Source organism: Populus euphratica, unplaced genomic scaffold (genome assembly GCF_000495115.2).
Source record: "Populus euphratica unplaced genomic scaffold, PopEup_1.0 scaffold173.1, whole genome shotgun sequence".
NCBI classification, from domain to species: Eukaryota; Viridiplantae; Streptophyta; class Magnoliopsida; order Malpighiales; family Salicaceae; genus Populus; species Populus euphratica.
Window position 1 is genome coordinate 464,960 of NW_011499951.1, and position 20,000 is coordinate 484,959.

At 31.2% G+C, this 20,000-nt stretch overlaps 3 protein-coding genes across 10 annotated transcripts in view; 1 reads left to right on the top strand and 2 right to left on the bottom strand.

The window, feature by feature from the left end:
* Positions 1 to 7,879: 7,879 nt before the first annotated feature.
* LOC105137982 (cytochrome c oxidase subunit 5C) lies at positions 7,880 to 11,821 on the bottom strand. Of its 4 annotated transcripts, none has more exons than XM_011043950.1 (2): positions 11,817 to 11,821; positions 7,880 to 8,422 (listed from the first exon to the last, which is right to left on the bottom strand). In XM_011043950.1, exon 2 carries the CDS (start codon positions 8,403 to 8,405, stop codon positions 8,214 to 8,216), a length of 192 nt encoding a protein of 63 aa, XP_011042252.1. In that variant the 5' UTR covers positions 8,406 to 8,422; positions 11,817 to 11,821; the 3' UTR covers positions 7,880 to 8,213. The 4 variants fall into 4 exon arrangements, 3 of the variants coding, with proteins under 3 accessions (XP_011042252.1, XP_011042253.1, XP_011042251.1); XM_011043951.1 differs by lacking the exon at positions 11,817 to 11,821 and adding an exon at positions 9,077 to 9,170 and having other exon boundaries at positions 7,880 to 8,420; XM_011043949.1 differs by lacking the exon at positions 11,817 to 11,821 and adding an exon at positions 9,018 to 9,040.
* Positions 11,822 to 15,316: 3,495 nt separating this feature from the next.
* Positions 15,317 to 18,002, top strand: TBL6 (TRICHOME BIREFRINGENCE-LIKE 6). The gene is made up of 5 exons (XM_011043952.1): positions 15,317 to 16,346; positions 16,502 to 16,694; positions 16,769 to 16,959; positions 17,255 to 17,413; positions 17,492 to 18,002. The coding sequence occupies exons 1-5, from the start codon at positions 15,556 to 15,558 to the stop codon at positions 17,808 to 17,810; spliced, it is 1,653 nt and encodes a 550-aa protein (XP_011042254.1). The 5' UTR covers positions 15,317 to 15,555; the 3' UTR covers positions 17,811 to 18,002.
* Positions 18,003 to 18,205: 203 nt separating this feature from the next.
* The window catches only part of LOC105137984 (histone-lysine N-methyltransferase EZA1), a 12,835-nt gene continuing 11,040 nt past the window's right edge, over positions 18,206 to 20,000 (bottom strand). For 4 of the 5 annotated variants that reach the window (XM_011043953.1, XM_011043955.1, XM_011043954.1 and 1 more), the window contains 5 exons: positions 19,594 to 19,681; positions 19,444 to 19,491; positions 19,230 to 19,358; positions 18,807 to 18,884; positions 18,206 to 18,729 (listed from right to left, as the gene is read on the bottom strand). In XM_011043953.1, coding sequence (XP_011042255.1) covers positions 18,538 to 18,729; positions 18,807 to 18,884; positions 19,230 to 19,358; positions 19,444 to 19,491; positions 19,594 to 19,681 — 535 coding nt within the window. In that variant the 3' untranslated portion in view covers positions 18,206 to 18,537. Of the gene's footprint in view, positions 18,730 to 18,806; positions 18,885 to 19,229; positions 19,359 to 19,443; positions 19,492 to 19,593; positions 19,682 to 20,000 lie in introns of those variants that run through there. The other variant, XM_011043957.1, reaches the window with a different exon arrangement.

Here is a 20,000-nt window from a genome sequence, read left to right on the forward strand (position 1 = left end):
CCCCCCATTGAGATTAGTTACGGTGATGTTCTTCTGACTTATATTTATGCATTTCGTGGCTGAATGATAAATATGAGCTAGAGTGATGAACTATGGATGGTAAAAATGAATCAAAACTACCTTTTAGAAGAAGAAAAAAAGCACTATAAGTTAGAATACAAAAGTAAAAAATAAGTAACTTTTAATTAAAGCAAAATTTTGATTCAATTTTATAACACATTAATTTAAGTTGAAAATTATTTCTAACCAAGAATGTTTATATTTTTTTTTAATTGAAAGTTAAAAAACTCCTCAAATTTAGTTTATAAAAATTATAGCAAACATAACTTAAATATAGATATCTTGATGCTATCTAGTTCTTGAACTAGTTATTTGTTCTACATTCTATCATGAGTTGTAATTTTTTTTTTTTAAATTTGGATATATATAGGTTATTTTGATATGTTTTGTTTAACATAAAAAAATTCAAAATGTAATTTGAAAAGCTTATTCAGAAATCTAATTGAATAGAATTGAGACATCTAATTGAATAGAATTGAGAGATGGATGGAGATGAAGATATTTAATATCTCAAAATGAGACATTTACTTGTTTCTGTTTATTAAATTTGTTTATTAAAAACAATGAAAGATAATAGAAATAGAAATACATATGAAACTTGATAAATATATGAAAAGGAAAAAAATATTATTCAAGTCTAGACATATTAAAAATATTATTTCAAAATAAATTATTTTTTTATAAAATAAAAACTAAATCTTCAAAAATTAAATACAAAACATTTTTTTAAAGAAAAAATCTATTCAAAAAAGGCCTGCAAAACTAGTGGCTTAGACCATGAGACCATAATAAATAGCTATAAAAAAAATTAAAGATAACAAAAAAACCAATCCTTTTTTTTTAATATTGCATAATGACAAAATCATAAAAGAAAATGAGAAAAAAAAAAGAGGAATCCTTAATAATATCAATTCTTAAAACTTGTGACTCATGTTATTAGATCGGAAACATGATAAAGGGAAAAACTGTGAAGTCCAATCCCTAACAAGTCAAACAGTGAATGATAAAATAAGAAAAAAAATCAATTACACAAAAAGATGTAATTAAAAGAATAAGGGTGAAAATAAAAATAAAAAAATAAATTTGAAGGCACCGAAAAAATCTAAATTGGAGGGTTAAATTGAAAAGAAAAACATTTTAACAAAAGCAAAAAAAAATAAAAAAATCTAAAGAATGAGGGCTAAATTGAAAAAAAATAGAACAATATAAACTTTGATTGAAAGATGAAATTCAAAACAACAAAAATTTAACAAAAGAACCAAAGAAAAAAAAATCAAGAATCAAAAGAATAAGGATTAAATTGAAAAAAATTATATGTAAAAAATTATAATTTCAGGATTAAATTAAAAAAAAATTATATGTAAAAAATTATAATTTCAAGACTAAATTGAAAACATTAAAAACTTTTTTAAAAGGGCCAATGACAAAATAAATAATAAAAAACATAAGCATTGAAATTAAAAAATAAAAATAAAAGAGGACATGTGTGCATTTTCTCTAAGAAAGAGAGAGAGAGGGGATGAAAAAGAAGAAGAAAAAGAAGTTAAATGTACTACCTAATAAAATGGAAAAAGGGTTAGTGATTAGTACACTCCCTAGTGGAGACAATATATATAAATTGAGTACATAAGAAGTTGTTAGTGATGATAAGAAGATATAAGACGAGGGTAGATTGTTTTCCACTAAGATTAGATGATTTAGATATATTTTTAAGGATGGACTAATTAAGTGTCCATCGAGCTCAATTGGACTATTTCGTCAAAACAGTAACTTTACAGGGGTTAAAAAGAAAGAGGGTAGTGTTTAGGTTAGAAGGAAATGTCATGTCAAGTTATACAATATTGGTGATGATTGTGAAGAAGTTACTGAGGAAAAAATATATGGCTTATTTCACTCATATTTTAGAGATAGAAAATAAAGGGATAGAGTTATTAGATATTCCTATAGCTAGGGAGTTTCCCGAGTGATTGCCAGGATTGCCACTTGAAAAAGAAGTTGAGGTCTCTTTAGACATAATATTTGGAATCGCTTTTATAGCTCAATCACCTTATATAAAGACGCTTACAAAGTTGATAAAATTAAACATTCAATTAGAATAATTGTTGGACAAGAGGCTTATCCAAACGAGTAACTCATCATAGGGTGCCCTACTGCTATTTGTGAAAAACAAAATGACACCTTTTTACTTTTTATTGATTATAGACAATTGAATAAGGTGACGATAAAAAAGAAATACCCTCTTTCATGAATCGATGATTTATTCAACTAGCTGAAAATGGTACATGTGTTTTCAAAGACTAGCTTGAGAACATGATACTACCGGTTAAAGATTAAAGAGTTGGATATTTCAAATGCTGCTTTTAAAAGTCGTTATAGACATTATGAGTTTCTGGTAATGTCAGTTGGGTGAATGAATGTTTTAGCGATGTTTATGGATTTGATAAATAGAGTCATCTAGCAGTATTTGGACAAATTTATGGTAGTGTTCATAAACAATATATTGATTTATATGAACTCATATTTGGAGCATGAACAACATTTGATATGTGTGTTACAGACGCTAAGAGACCATTAGTTGTATGCTAAGTAAATGTGAGTTTTAGCTTAAAAAATGGTCTTTTAGGGTATATCATATTGATTAGTACTTAATAGTGTATTTTTATCAAGGTTTTATATCATCATTTTGCACTTGAAATATCAATAACTCCTTAACTAGAGCATGCTTTATAATAACATGTCTAATAATATAAGATAGCTTTAATTTATGGTAAATGCTCATTTTAAATCAGGCATATCTCATAATTTAAAGGATTGATTGATGTGATTAACTATTGAAAGTAAAAGGATAAAGAAAAGGCTAAGTTTAAAAAAGAAATGCTTATTCAGTTCAAACTGGAACACTGTTTAGTCATTGGATCATATCTGGAGCTGTAGATTTTAGATTTTATTTTGGTTTATATAGATAGAAAACTAAGACATAGGCTTAAAACATCTATGAAGAGTCCAAAACTCAATTATGTTATGTGGAAGTCCAAATCTTAGTATTAAAAGAGAAGTTTAAATCTATCATACAGCCCAGACACTGTTTAATGTTCAGCCCATATCCCGAGTTCTAAAAATCCAAATATACCGATTCTTTTTTGTTAGAAAGCTGAGACAATTTCCCAGAACTTTCATGGGGAATATCTGTTCAAATTCTGATGTTATCAATGACGTTTTATTTAGACAAAAAGATAAGGATTGTCACAAAGTCAAGAGGTAGCCACCTACTCAACAATTAGTCATCAAATTAATAGTTCTGAATTTTAGCCTATAAAATAAGCTATTTTCCATATATTTAGGTATCTTAGTTTTCAAATCAAAATCATGTTCTTGCTCTCTTTCTTTATATTTTTGTAATGCTTAAGTTTTGCTTTCATTAATTTCTTGTTTATGTCTTTGATTTCCTTTACTTATATAACAATATTTTCCTCTTGTTTATTTATATTTCTCTTTTTCATTATGTTTAACTAAGTTTATTATGTTTATGTGAAAATGTTTCACTAATGGTGTTAGGATAAGTATAATATAAACTCAATATGGACTTTAATGATTATATCTTAAACAATTTGCTATTAACATGTCTTATCATTTTTATCTTATTAATTTTTAATACAATGCTTGTTAAACGGTTAATCTAGATTTGTATTGTATAAAACTTGGTATAATAAATGTTTGATCCTTCATAAGCAACTGTATGATATAACCGACACCTGTGCTATGAAATGAACTTGATTTATTATTAACATAAATTAGTATTATGAATTCCTGATAATATTTAAAAGTATTGATGTTACTTAAATAAGATAATTAATATGATCATGTTAATAATTTATAATGAGCTATTAATAACAAATCATTTGATTGAAACCTTCTTTGTGTGTGGTTTCTTGTTGAGTAATAAAAAGAGTTTATATTATACTTATTTGAAATACCATTAGTGGATCCTCTAACATTGACAACTGTTTTTATTATTGATCTTCACATTAATCTAACATTTTAAAGTCCTCTTTAACTCACCACCACCACCAACACTATCATCATCATTATTTATAATTTATATAGTTAACCTCTTTATGGTTCAACCCGGTCTTGACAGATTATTTATTATTTTGACACTCCTATAATTGGGAGAAATCATCAATTTTTTGATCGTGTCACATATCATTTGATGGAATACATGTAGATCCAAGGAAGGTGGAAGGGGTATTGAAGTGGAAAAAACCCATAAATGTCATGAAGATTCATAGTTTTCTTGGGCTTGTTGGGTAACAAAGGAGGTTTATCAAAGGGTTTTCAACAATAACAACCTCTCTGACTTGATTAACCTAGAAAGTATTAAGGTGAGAATGGTTAGAAGAGTGTGAAGAAATGATTTATAAGCTGAAAAAGATGCTTACAAATACTCATGTATTGACACTTCCCTTCGAGTTAGAAGGCTTTATAGTATATAATAATGCTTTAAAAAAGGGGTTAGGTTATATGTTGATGCAACATGAAAATGTGATAGTCTATGCTTCATGGCAATTAAAAACTTACGAGGTCAATTATCTTGTCCATGATCTAAAGCTGACAGCTGTGGTATTTGATTTGAGAGTGTGAAGACACTACTTATATGGATCGCAAGTCTAAATCTTCACGGATTATAAGAGTTTGAAGTATTTGATATCGCAAAAAGAGTTAAATATGTGGCTAAAATGATGGATAAAGCTGATTAAATATTATGATTGTGTGAAGGACAATCACCCAAGGAAGGCCAATGTTGCACAAATGCTTTTCGACGCAAGGAAAATATATTAATTGGTGAATTGAATGCTTAGGATATCAGAGAAGTAATATAATTCAAGAAATTTGATGCATAATTAAGAATTGAAATTAAAATGACTGGTCCAGTTAATAAGTTGGATAGATTGTATGTAAACAAAGTGGTCAGATTACATGGAGTACCTGTATCTATTTTATCTGATCGTGATCCTAGATTTACTTTCCGTATCTAGCCTAATATTTAGTATGCCTTGAGGATAGAATTGAAATTAAGTACAACTTTTCATCCCTAGATAGATGATCATTTTAAAAGGATTATACATATTCTAAAAGATTTATTAAAGGATGTGTGATGGAATTTAGAGGAAACTTTCACTTATAATAATAACAATCAAGCAATGATAAGGATAACTCCGTATGAAGCATTGCATGGACGAAAATGTTGAACTCTTGTATGTTAGGAAAAGGTGAGGGATACAAAGTTAATGGGATTGAAATTAGTGTAAATCACCACTGAAAAGGTGAAGGTTATCAGAGAAAGAATGAAAGCAGCTCAAGTTAGACAAAAAAATTATACTAATAATAAGAGAAGGCCTTTTGAATTTGAAGTAGCGAATCAAGTGTTTCTAAAGGTTGTGTCTTGGAAGAACATCATGTGATTTGTCATAAAGAAAAAGCTAACGCTTGAGATACATATGACCTTTAAAAGTAATTCATATAGTAGGCTCATTCACATACAAACTAGCATTGCCTTGTATTTGGAAAGAATACACAATATGTTCCATGTATCATTGCTTTAAAAAGCAGAAATAGACCTCATATATTTTCACAAGTCTCCTTAAAGATTAAAGAGGACTTGACTTTGGAAGTGAAACCTGTAAACATTCTAAACTGAGGTGAAAAAAAAATTAGAAATAAAAAGATTCTCATGAGAAGGTATTATGGAAGAGCTCCCAAATTGAAGAAGAAACTTGAGAAAGGGAATAAAAAATGAGGAAAAAGCATCCCTAATTATTTTTAGATGCAGGTACGAGGTCTAATTTCAAGGATGAAATTTTTTGTTAGAGAAAGAGAATGCAAAACCTTAGTTAAAATATTGCAATATTAGTAAAATGCTGTGAACTTAGCCTGTTGATCAAAAGAAACTAATAATAACGTATGAATATTAAATGATTAGAGATAAAGATTTATGAATTTAAATATTAAAGTATGGTGAGATTTAAAAATAAACCGAAAAGGGATACCTAATAAAACTAGAAAAATAAAATAAAAATATAGTTGAACTAAAGAATAAGGGTAGGATTGTAATTATGAGTATAAAAAATATAAATAGAAACTTGGCTTCCAAACGAAGTAGGCATGAAAAAAAGAGAGTATATTGTTAATTGAATGAATTGAAGAAAATCCATCTCTAGATTTTTTTAATTTTTTTTTAGTTATTGTTGATATTTTTATTTATTTATATAGATTGTTATCAATTTATTTAATTATATATTCACATAAATTTTTTGATTTATACTTATGATTTTTTTTATGTAAAAAAAACATTATAACCCGCAATGGAGCACGGATTAAATAGCTAGTGTGTTTGTGTTTAAAGTTTGTATATAATTTTATTATTTAATATACATATACAAACTTTAAACACAAACACATATACACAAACTTTATATTTTTTTTATTTATATAGATTATTATCAATTTATTTAATCATATATTTACATAATTTTTTTGATTTATACTTATAAATATTTTTATGTAAAAAAAAATATTATAACCCGTGACGGGAGCACGGATTAAATAGCTAGTGTGTTTGTGTTTAAAGTTTGTATATGTATATTAAATAATAAAATTATATATATATATATATATATACACCCATAGGTTAAGATAACTATTTCAAAAATTCTTACTCATCAAAATAAAGTAAGAATCTATCAACTTTAAATTAAATTTTCATCCTTGTTATGATCTCATCATGCTTTTAGTCTGATTTGAGATAAGATAGGATATGTTAGCTGTATTTTACTGAAATTTTAAGATTTGGATGTGAGATTACAATAATGTGAGACTAGGCATCCTATGTGAGATTAAAATTTCAATGTGAAGCTTTCTGAAATTCGCCTTTTTTCTCCACAAGTACAATTAAGTAAAGGGTTCTTTGGTATCGGCACACGATTCAAATTTATTTGGTGTTGTAATAATTATTTTTTAAATATTTTTTATTTAAAAATATATTAAAATAATATTTTTATTTTATTTTTTAAAATTCATTTTTAATACTAGCACTTCCAAATAATCTAAATAAATAAAAAAATTAATTTGAAATAAAAAAAAAATCATTTTTTTCTTTTAAAAATGCTTTTAAAACACAAACAACCTATCATCCACTGTTTCTTCTAAAATTCATGATTAGGATAGAAATTGAATAAATAAAGATACAAAAAACCCAATTGATAATGAATGATGAAACAATGGTGGTTTCAAGAAGTTACATAAAGAACGCACGATGAATGATTGCAAGAGGTTGTCATATAACAAATGATTTGGGGCAGATTTGTTCAACTTGAAATTGATTTATCATGAAAACAACCCATCCAAAATTAGCATTGCCTGTTGTCCCCTTCTCGTTTCTAACCAACCATTCCTCATCGGAAATAAATAAATAAATAAACTGAGAAATGATCCAACGAAACTGTTCGTGTTGAATTCCATACCCAGAAAATTAGCAACAGCAAACATCACCCTCAAAATTCAATTGGGCAAACGATGAATTAGCGGACTCCAAATCCAGAAAACTAGTCCCAAAATCCTGACCCCTATTGGGCACCATGTCTCATATCATAGGGCAAGCAAGAAATTAGAGCAACTTTTAACCTTCTAGTGAGAATTGAGAAGAAAGCAAAGCTATGTTCAGACTTGTTTTTAAATATGAAAACAAAAGACTTCCATGACAGCTTCAACGCTTAACCAGTAATGTTTTTGTATTCCAGCGAAAAAGAAACAAAAAGAAAAGGAAAAACCTGCCATCAAACTCATCAAGCTTCATTGCATTTCTGTTTTCATGAGCTTGATGTGCCTAACCAACAAATGAAAAATGAAAAAAACACTAATATATCAAGTAACAAAACCATACGAGCATCACATCGATGGAGTGGAAGACATTAAACTTCATACATTTACGTAGAAAAATTATGTGCTGCACATCTGAGACAAGAAATTTATTCTTCAAAGTTGAAGGCTATGGACCAGCAACTTGAGATTCAGACATTTGGAACAAAAAAGAATGACAAAACAAAATATACTCTTGACGATGTCCATAACACAATGGCAGAGGCATAGGACGTGATTTATTCTTCCACAACAACACCGATCTCACCTTTTTCCAGCAAGTCATAAAATGATCTCACTTTCCTCTGCTCGTTCCAGTGATGCATTTTCCAAAGACCACCAGCAGCCAAGCCAAGTGCAATCCCAATACAAATCTCCTTGACAACACTTGGTCCTTTTAAGGTCACATGAGCAACCCTACCGCCAGCCATTTCACTTTTCTGGTAACCTGCAAGCAACATTTTCTTTATTTTTAGCACCCACAAAAGAATTCAGGAAAAAATAGAAACATGTACAGTTGCAATAGGCCAAAAAAGAAAATCCCTCAATAGTTATATCTATACATAGACTAAAACGGCTCCATTTCCCTTCGCAAAAGAATAAGTATAATTGGCTGGCTACTCACTACCAAGACAATATACGAACTCTGTCCTTTTAGGAATAAAAATACAAGAAAAAAAAAAGGGATCAGAACAAGGCAAAGCAAAAATAAGTAATGCAGCCTGTAAACCAAATTACAAATTTAAACAATTCATAATCCGATCATTCACTTGTCATTTAACCCATCCTCATCATCATCATCAAACAGATTAGTATCAGAGATCGCCTTTGACACGATCTTGTATAAGTTGCACAGAAAATCTTCAATTTGTTATAAGTTCACCGTCCCGCCCCATTTTCATGTCAGCAAAACTTGACATGAGTGGACAGACAAATTTCAACTTGCACACAATAAAAAGATATCGCGTGAAATTAGAAAAAAAGAAGACGATGGAACCCTATTTAAAATGATACAGTAGTCAACAGAGGTGAAGAGTTCGTCCCAAGATAGATATAAATCAAGCAAGAGCGAGGGAGGAAGAGGCTAGGGTTTGCTGACCTTAACTTAAATGAACAGCGCTGAAGCTGATTACGGAGGTTCCACAGAAACGAGAGCCAAATGATGTTTGTGAATCTTCTCCGATACCGAGGGCTGTTTGACAGGGCAGGGAATAGCTCTTTTTCTTAAACCCGGCCCGGGGTTGCCTGGTTAATGGGTCGGGTTCCAAATCACACAAATTGACTAGATTTAATTTGAGTTAATTATATATTTTTTTAATTTTAATATTTTACATGAAAGAAATAAAAAATATTTTATATAGATATATGCCATATATAATTATTCTAAATAAAAAAAATTAAGTGACATTAAAAATTAAAATAATAATCTATTTGAATGGAGGATATATATATATAGCTGTCGCACGTGGAAAAGTTAAAAAAATCTTTGCTAGTAATCATGGATGAGGATGGTATTAAATGTTAGTATGATAACCCTTTCGTTACCCGGATCCCTTCATGATTAAAAAGTGGTAATGGTTTGTAACTCGGTGAATGAACACATAATGGGTTCAAGGATGAAACGGCGGTCTTGTATGTAGGAGAAGTTTAAGAGGATGAAGGTAAAGACTTGTTTTCTTTTCCTGTTAGTAGTGGTAGTTTTCTCTTTTCCATAAGACACTTCCTCTCTAAAATTTGCCCCAACAACATCCTTAGTTTAAAAATGTAGCTCGCTAGACTAGAGTTAACAACCTACATATACAATTAGAGGTGTGCAGAAAAACTAGAAAACTGAATAAATCAAGAAAACCAAGAAAAAATTAATTGAATAAACTAAATGGAGAAAAAACCGATTAAACTGATTAGAATAGTTAGAAAAAAATCCCGGTTCAGTTCGGTTTTGTAATGCAGGAACCGGTTAACTCGAACCGAACGAAACTAGTTCAAAAAAAGACACTATAAATAGAAAAAATTATCCCCTTCCTCCCGGTTTAGTTTGGTTTTGTAATGCAGGAACCGGTTAACTCAGACCGGACCAAACTAGTTCAAAAAAAGGCACTATAAATAGAAAAAATTATCCCCTTCCCCCTCAGTAACCCTAGCTGTAGCCCCCTCTCCCTCTCTTCTTTCTCTCCCTCTCCCTCCCCCTCCCCCTAAACTTATAAGGGTTGCTTCTTGTAGCCCCCTCTCCCTCCCCCTAAACTTATAAGGGTTGCTTCAAACATGGATCCATATGTTGTGACTTACATGATTGCAGAGACCACCATCCCCGGTAAGCAATGAGAACCCCAACCAAGACCAAATATGAAATGTTATTGTTAGTCTTTCTAATGAACTATGGGAAGATTTGTTTGTGTGAGTAGGATGGATATCTTTCAATTTGTTTCCCCTTTACATTTGAGACAATCTGGTGGTGATATAATTGCTTTGCTTGCTTGCTTGCTTCATAATTCTGCATTTTGTGTTGAATAATGTAAGGCTCAATTTTAATGAGATTTCCAGTGCTTGGAAATTTAGGGTTTTCATTTATAGCAGAGTTTTGGATTTGGGATGAAATCAGTGGTGTAGATTTTTTGCTTTTAATTTGTTTGCACAATGCAGGGAAAACAATAGTTGTGAAAAGGCATCTTACTGGCGAGTTCAAGGAGAAATATGAGCATATAGGTTTTCTTGGTTTTTTGAAATCAAGAACCGGACTGGACCAAAACCGGTCGGTTTGACTCGGTTTTGGTTTGGTTTTGGTTTTTTTCAAAAAGAAAAAAACTGGTTTAGTTGTTTTTTATAATTAAAAACCGAACCGAACCGAAAATAATAACCCTTAGATACAACTTGAGGCTCCCTTGCTATAATACTTCAAGGCTGGCAAAAAAAATTAAAAAATAAATTAAATTAAGAAAATAAAAAATAATTATAAATTAAATTATAAAAAAAAGTGAAACTGATTAAAATTTTAAAAAAACTAATTGGTTTGGTTCGGTTTCGGTTTTATAAGCTTGAAATCAAAAAAATCAAACCAAAACTAAAAAAACCTAGAAAAAAATCGAGCAAAACTAGAAAAACCAAGCCAAAACTGAAAAAACTGAGTCAAATCTGTTTAAATCGATTTTTCCTAAAAAATCGAACCAAACTGTTTGAACTAGCTTCATTTTATTTTAAAAAATTTGGTTTGATTTTTTTATAAAAACCGAATCGAAAATGATCACTCCTACTTTAAAAACTATCTTTTAACACTAGACTTTTCTTAGCTTCAATGGTCAAAGAATTATAAATATTTATGTATATACTTTATAACTAAACCATTGGTTATGCATGCTATTAACTTTATTTATATAAACATATTTATTTTTTAATAAAGGCTTTATTTATTTTTAATATTTATCAAATATTTGATTAATGAATTTAAAACAAAAATAAAATTATTGGGACACAAATATTTTACAAACAAAATTATAAAATATATATAGGATTTATATTTCATATTTCATTATATTTCATCCACATATTAGTTCTTAAAAAACAAAGAATTTTGCTTATGGCCTAAGTTCTTAAAAAAAAAAAAACTATTTTTGCATATCTTTGCATTGTAGAAAAAGAAACCTTTGTTTTGAAAAGAAATTCTATATATTTTAGCATTTTTTATTTATCCTAGAGTTTTACAAAAGATGAAAAAACAAAAGTATTTTGCTTGGATACTTGGACTTTATAACAAGTTTATAAAGTTCATTAGAACTTGATATAAATTAAAAGACTCATTAGATTGACATACCCAAACTTTAAAAATAAAACTCAACCTTGATTTTTACCAAAATAAAATATCTTGATGTTTATTTCTATTGTTTTGAGTTAATGGAATCATAAAAAGCTATTACTTAAAGCATAAAAAATAATAAGAATAGTTTTTCCAAATAAAAATTTTCAATTCAAATAAAATTTTCAAGAATAGAGAAAATATATTTTCATTGATATAAGAATTAGAAACACCGACTTTAGTAATATTCACCGATGCTAAAATTGAGAATACCTTTTGGATTATAATTAACTAATGCTAGACTTATGAATATTAGCACTTGGATTAGCAATAAATTTAACCCTAATATTCATTAATACTAGAGTAAGAAACATTAGACCTCTTGCATGTAGTACTTACCAATGCTAGATTTGAAAGTATTTCTTAGTTGAATATTTACTAGTGCTAGAGTTAGTAATATTATAAATAAAAATAGTATAGCATAATAAACCCTGAGCAATTTAGAACAAGACTAATAATGCAACCTACCTTAGGTATAAAGCTTTAAGTGTGATAATATCTTTTATATTGAGCAACCAGTCCTTTACCATGAAATCTTTATACAAAAGTTTGGATTTTTTAGAAACCATAATACTAGATAGTAACTCTGTAGATAAGAACTTTACATCATCAAAAGAACATGATGTCAGGTATGCATTCTTTCCTCTCTTTTTTAAAGGTCATCATAACATCAAGTAGTGATATAAGTAAAAAAAACAAAAAAAAAAAAAAACCGTAGCCATCCAAACATAAGTAAAAAAAACAAAAAAAAAAACTGTAGCCATCCAAATTTCTCCCTTCGAAAAAAACTTCTCTCTATAAATTCACCTTATCTTCCACTCATCTCTAGCAACGACAAAATATTTCTCCCTTCAAAAAAAACTTCTCTCTATAAATTCACCTTGTCTTCCACTCATCTCTAGCAACGACAAAATCCACCTTACTATTTTAGTAACATAGCAACAACCCCACCATATTTTAACATCTTACTTTTCTTTTTTGTAATCCAAGCCTTTTTGTTCCTTGTCTAACCAAACCAGCCACCATGACAAAGCCCATCTTTTAGTTAATCACCTCTTTTATCAATTTAGTCTTCCAACCATCAAAGAACCCCTCACATCATGCCATATTGATAAAGCCATCAAAAGTAACAACCAAAGATAGTAAGATAGAGAAAACTGATAAAAAAAGAGAAGTTGATCTTCTCTTGACTCGAACTATAGCACCGGTGTGCCTCATTGCTAGTATAGCAAGAAATAGGAAGAGGAGGTGCACTTTATCTAGTTGGTCTCATGCATCAACTTTTATTAACAAATCAACATGTGTCTTTCATGCACCATCATTTTTCAATGCATTTCTAGTAGCTTTTAGAAGATTGTTGTACCTTTTAAAGGCCATTCTTAATTCTAAAATGAATATTTATGTGTTTTGAATGGTTTAATGTATTGTTGATTGTTATGAACTTTAATTTTTCAGGATCGTGGACTGTAATATTTTAGTGTAAGTTTGGTATATTTTAGCTTTGTATATATGATGATTGTTGATTTATTACGCATATAATATTATGGTCTATAAAGTCGACCAAATATAAATGAACCATTTAGTCGTTATTCAAGGATGTTGGCATATGGAAGACAAAACTCCTTGATTTGTGATTCGATTTCACTATATTCAAAGTTATTTAAAATATATTATAATTTTTATCATAATTTCATTTTGTAATGTCAATATTTATTATTTATGAATCCAACCTAGGATAAATGAATCGTCTAATTATTATTCAGGGATGTTGACACACAAATAATAAGAGTTATTATTAATACATGACTCGAATAAAATTACAATTCTTTTTATAATTAATATATATTAAATGTTGAGTTTTATTTATTGATATTTTAATTTAACATTAATGTTTTTATTAATGTTAGGTTGACTTTATACTATAGATGGGCTGAAAAGCTTATTAATGTCAGGTTGAATATATGTGCTTCATAACATTAATGAAGAAAATGAAGATAAATCTATATGTCTTTGTGGTACAATATTTGTCACATTATACTTAAAACTTTTGGAGAGAGGTAAACTTTTGATGATGTTGTGGAGCTAGATGCAATCATGTCATTGATAAGCTCGGATCATCCAATAAATAACAAAGACATAGATAGATAAATGAGTTACGTTGATATATTTTAGAATTCTAGTTACTAGAATGTTATATTATTTAAGATTCATTTTGCATGTGTATGTATGTGTGTGTGTGTATATTCTATTTGCATTCGTGAGGTTACTTGTGATTATAAAATATGAGAATTTGTTGAGTTTTGTTATTGTTGTTCTTTGCATATTTCTTTTTAAGTGGGAAAATTTTTAGATATGGTTTCTATGGAGGAAAAACTTAGTCTAAATTTTGTAAAACTTAAAAAAATTTTAACTCACTAAAATCATTAGTTGAATTAAATGAGATCAACAAACTAAATAATAAATTTTATAAAAAATATTTTTCTTGTTAGGTTGAGATGTTGGAGAAATTTTTCAATCCTCTAACTTAAATAGCTGGCGGATGGAACCAATTATATGAATAGATAAACAAATTCATATAAAAACAATAACTTTAAATCACAAAATTAATTAAATATAATGTTAAAAAAAAACTTGATATCTAAAAATATGCTACTTCTGAGAGACTTTTTGTTATTGTATTAATTTGTCATATCTTTTTATTTTGTATGGTAATCGCAGTATTTGTCCCATCCATGATAGGTTGGATGGTCCCTCGAATTAATCTACACAGAAAGTCGTTTGTCATACTTCGTAAATCCAGATCACTAGAATGTGACAACTTTGTTTATTATGAAAACGGCTGACAATCACTTTGGTTATTCCCACAATGTCTCACGTCATTGTCCTGTCCAGCTGTGCCTCCTCACAGTCGTCGTCCCTGCATTTTTCTGGTTACAATGGTGTCTTGTAAGATGACTAATCCACCCCCTACATAGGGTTCTACTTCTGTCGCTTGCATCTCTTGCAAATCAAGCAAAGCCAGCTAATCCAAAAACACAGTTAATTTTTTATTACGGTCAAAACGTTATTTTTGAAAAAATTATTGTTTTTTAATTAGTACTTTCTTTATGTTTTTATATTATTTTAATTTATTAACCTTAAAAATAAATTTTTTTAAATAAAAAATAAGCATTATACAAACACGTACAAAGACAGTTGAACAGCTTATGTAAAATAAAATATTATTGCTTATTAATTCAGTTGTTCTCCTAAAAGAACTGGAAAAGGGGAATAAATTAGGGGAAAACTTCGATATCAAACATGATGCCTTGGTTTTTCTTTTCTTGACGAGAGTTTAAAGGCTAGTCTGTTTACCGAACATGGTGATGGAGATTTGTGAACACCTGAAACACTAAGCATTAATTAACGGGTGGATTAGCCATTGGGTTTTTGTCTTTTTTCTAATTTCTAGACCTTTTGGATTTTAAAAGAAAAAGAAGGAAAGAGAGTTCTAGTTTCAAATTAACAGGTTTTTTTTTTTTTCTTAGTAAATATTCTCTCCACTCTTTCTTATTACTTGAAGAAACAGAAATACCCCCAGAAGACAGCATATGGCAGTCTTCTCTGTCAATGTCCCCCTCTCCCATTCGAACTCCCGTCCACCTCAAAAAACCAATTTTCAACAAAGACTTTCGAAACTCTTTTGAAGTAGACTTTCATTTCTTAGCACACAACAGAGAGACTAATTTTCAGAAATGGAGAGGCAGAGAAGTTTCTCCTTCAAATCCACAAGATCCTTGGTATTTTCATTCACAATCTCTTCTTTATTCTTTCTCGTATTTTTTACCATCTGGGTGTCCAAATCCACCCCTTCAATTCTCCAAGAAACAAACTTTGAGCTCAACAAAACCTCCCTTGTAGTGAGTTTAAAACCACTTAGTGTACAGCCCTTCAGTGACTTGGCTATAAATTCCTCATCATCTGACCTGAAAAGTTCAATTTTTGTAGATACCCATTTTAGAGAACCTGAAAATATTTCTGGATTTGCTAGCATTTCAGTTATTAAAAGAAAGGGCAACGAATCTGTAACTAGTGAGAAAGACAGAGATGGTGTAAATGGTAGTTTTAGCACGGTACAGGAGAGTGCGCTGGTACCAGAAACTGCGAGTGTTGAAGAGAAGAAGAGTAGATCAATTTCAACGCAGAGAATTGAAGTTCAGAGTAGTGAGAATATTGCAGAGGAGACTAGAGGAGCTGCTACACAGGAAAAAAATGAAGCTCCAAACAAGGAGGGGATTCGAAAGAAGAAAAAAGCACCAATTTCAGTGGCAAATATTAAGACTTTGAGGAATGAAAGAAACAAAGAAAAGAGCATGAGAGAGTGTGATGTTACGAAAGGGAGGTGGGTCTATGATGAGAACTATCCTCTCTACACAAATAGTTCATGTCCTTTCATAGACGAGGGCTTTGATTGTGTTGGCAATGGGAGATTGGATAAAGATTACATGAAATGGAGATGGCAACCTCAAGACTGCAACATTTCAAGGTACATCAATTTACATCTAACAGTCTTTCTTTCCTTTTATTTTGAAAAGGAAGGGGCTTTATGATTTAATTGAAAGTGCAATGGTGGAAAAGACAGAAGCACACAATGTTGAAAACTCTTTTCGTTTTGAAACGGGGTGTTGTTCCATTCCACAGATTCAATGCGTCAAGAATGCTGGATTTGATTAGAGGGAAGAGGCTAGTTTTTGTCGGCGATTCAATTAACAGGAACCAATGGGAATCCATGCTGTGCATGCTCATGGGAGCTGTTAAAGATCCTAAGAAGGTGTATGAGACCCATGGAAGGAGAATCACCAAGGAGAAAGGGAATTATAGCTTCAAATTTGTGGTAAGATCAACTTTTGCGATACTAACAGGTTATTCTGTTGGACTTGTTGCTGATTTTAGAGGTTGGTTTTGCAGGACTATAAATGTACAGTTGAATACTATGTGTCACATTTCTTGGTTCATGAGAGTAAAGCAAGAATAGGGTCCAGGAGAGTGCAGACATTACGAATCGATGCCATTGATCATGGTTCATCAAGATGGAGAGGAGCTGACATTTTGATTTTTAACACTGCACATTGGTGGTCTCACTTCAAAACAAAAGCTGGGTCGGTATATTCTTGACCTGCTCGACTTCAGAACCTAGGCTAGTGCATAGTTTTTATGGGAATTCTGATTTTTCAAATAAAAAATTAATACTGCTGGAAGTTTTATCAAGATCTGGTTTGATTAAGAAAGCATGGAATATATTGAATGTGGCAAACTCACTACATAATTACCAGCATGCAGGGTGTCTGTAAAATAGAGCAATATAACTTTGGAAAAGACCATCTGTAGTTTTAATAACTTTGCTTCCTTGTATCTATTTTAGGTCGTTTGTAACTTCTGCTGACCTTGTAACAGGATCAACTATTACCAGGAAGGTAACCAAGTTCATCCCCAGCTTGATGTTTCTATAGCTTTCAGAAGAGCTCTAATGACCTGGGCATCATGGGTTGATAGGCACATTAATCCAAGAAAGACTCGAGTTTTCTTTCGAAGCTCAGCGCCTTCTCATTTCAGGTTTGTTCAGTGCTGTCATGTTCAATGCCTTGACCTCCACGTATCAAATTGTTGAGTGGCTTATGATGCATTATACAGGGGCGGACAATGGAATTCAGGTGGGCAGTGTATGGATGCTACTCAACCCCTCAATGAAACTTCAAGGACGGGCTATTCTGAGAAGAATTCCATTGTTGAAGAGACCATCAAGCACATGAAAACTCCTGTAACTTTATTGAATATAACTGGCTTCTCGGGCTTTAGGACAGATGGTCATCCATCTATATATGGAAGAAGACCTGGTAAGCGCTATGCATCGAGCATCCAAGATTGCAGCCATTGGTGTCTCCCAGGTGTTCCAGATACATGGAATGAGTTTTTGTCCTTTCACTTGCTGTCTAAAATAGGCTCTAAATAAGGGGATACGTTTTAGTAGAAGTGATTTGTACTTTTCAGCTTGTACATTCTTTTCATTCCTCGTAATCTTTCAGGCAGGCATGTGGGGATTTGTTTTTTAAATTTTTTTCTTGGGGGGAGAGAGGTGTTTTACCTGAGATTCAGACGAATGGAAACTGGAAGAAATTCATCACTACGAGCCAGATTCCTAGTCCTTCGCAGATTCTGAAACGCCTAGTTTTCCAACCACAAGCATGACGTCTTTACACATATAATAACACTGTGGTTACGCTGATAGCGTCCAAGGAGGACGTGGATCTGATGAGACGCAAACCCACGCCAGCTAATAATGCACATGGATGCTTTAAAGCTCAAGGTCAAACAATTGCCTGCCAGCCTCGTAGGAAAGAAACAATGTAGGAAAAGAAAAACGCCTTATTAGTTATGGCAATAACAATTTTACATGAAACAACCATATTTCTTCGGGTACTGTTGGCTTCTACAGGAAACTGCAAGATCAGTTTCAGACTCAATATCAATAACAATGTTTGACCTTATTGCTATCCTGTCTTTTTGAAAGAGTCAAATTCACAGGAAGCGCACTTGTGCGTGCATCTTTGTACAAATAAATGATGGCATGACCTGGTATAGGCAACTTATGTTCATTCTATGAGTAAGAGACTGTTCAAATACACTTAGGAATTACAGAAACATGCTCCATAATATCAAGCCATGCCAATAATCATCCATCAATGTGATTGGTGTTTCTTTGCTCTACCTTGGGAGATAGTGGAATCATCTCTTTTGGAACCCTCGGGTTTTCGAGCCCACGCGGGTGCCTGGTCTGGCCCATAGCGATAATCATAGAATAGCTCCTCACAAGCTTCTATATGCTCCTTTGCAAAGATGCCCACTCGATGATCTCCTGCTACCAGCATTACCTGAATGATCCAACATAATATCTAAATCCATGTCGAAGAATGAAAAATTAACATGGTAATCACTGAAACTTGAATACCTTAGCATAGCAATTAGGATTTGATGAATGGTTTGCAAATTTCAGCTTATCACCCTTTCGATAAGCATCAAGGACAAACTGGGAAAAAAAAAAAAAAACAGAAAAGAAGAAGAAGAAGAAGCAAGCCACATTAAGCGGGAGGAAGATAGCCACAAAAACAGACTCAGTACATCACTCCGAAGAGGATAGAATGCAACATTAATCAACGAAGATGGCAATGAGAAAATAGATTCTGCAAATTGCATAGAACTTCTGAAAATGTAAACCAATTTAGTTCTCCAAATCAGATACCATCACTCTACTGCTCAATTGTCAAAGGAGCAGCTATTTGAACATGAGGTGAATTTGGTCTCAAAGGATAGCATTATTATTATGTTCTTACACACGGGATTATCTATTTTGTAACCAGTAACTATCACTTGCCTGATCATTCAAGTCAAAAAGAAATGATGAGTTAGCACGATCATAGATTTTCCCACGCTTATCCGCTTCTCGATGAGAGATCAATTCGCCAGTATATTCTCCAAGATAATCATTTTTGTTGACAGGGTTCTGAAACCACATCATCAAATTCATTGCAAAGATCAAGTCACGAGTAATGGAGAGTATGACAACAGAAGCAGGCAGTAAGTAATACCTTTAAAAAGGCTCCCCAACCAGCAACATCAGACTTTGCTAAGAGGATCTGAAGAATGATATTATATATATAGTGTGGAAGACAAAAAATTTCTTTCAGACTGTATCTATAATATTAGTATGATAACAGTTGTTTTTCTGAATCACTCACTCTCTGCTGCTGCCTTAAAAGAAGCCTCATGTTTCCACATTGTCCATCTCCTCGTTTTGGAGGCTCTCCTAATGAGCCATCTCCGCAACTGCATAAAAACAAAAATGTTACACAAAATGCAGAAGAATGAAAGAAAGAGAAGGTCAAAGAGATTGAAAAAATTCAGTAACCCTGGCCATCAATAGATCCCAGAATTTATTAAACTCAAACTGGAGATCAAATTGCAAAAGAAACATGGATTGAATAGTTCAGTAATCAGATTCATGGGACTGAAAGAGACACTTTAATTCAGAACAGACAGGTTACCATGACTGAATAAATCAATCAAACAACTTCATGCTTTACTTTTCTTTCTTTCTTTTTTTGATATGAAAATCCCTGTACTATCACTAGTATTCTTTAAGTCA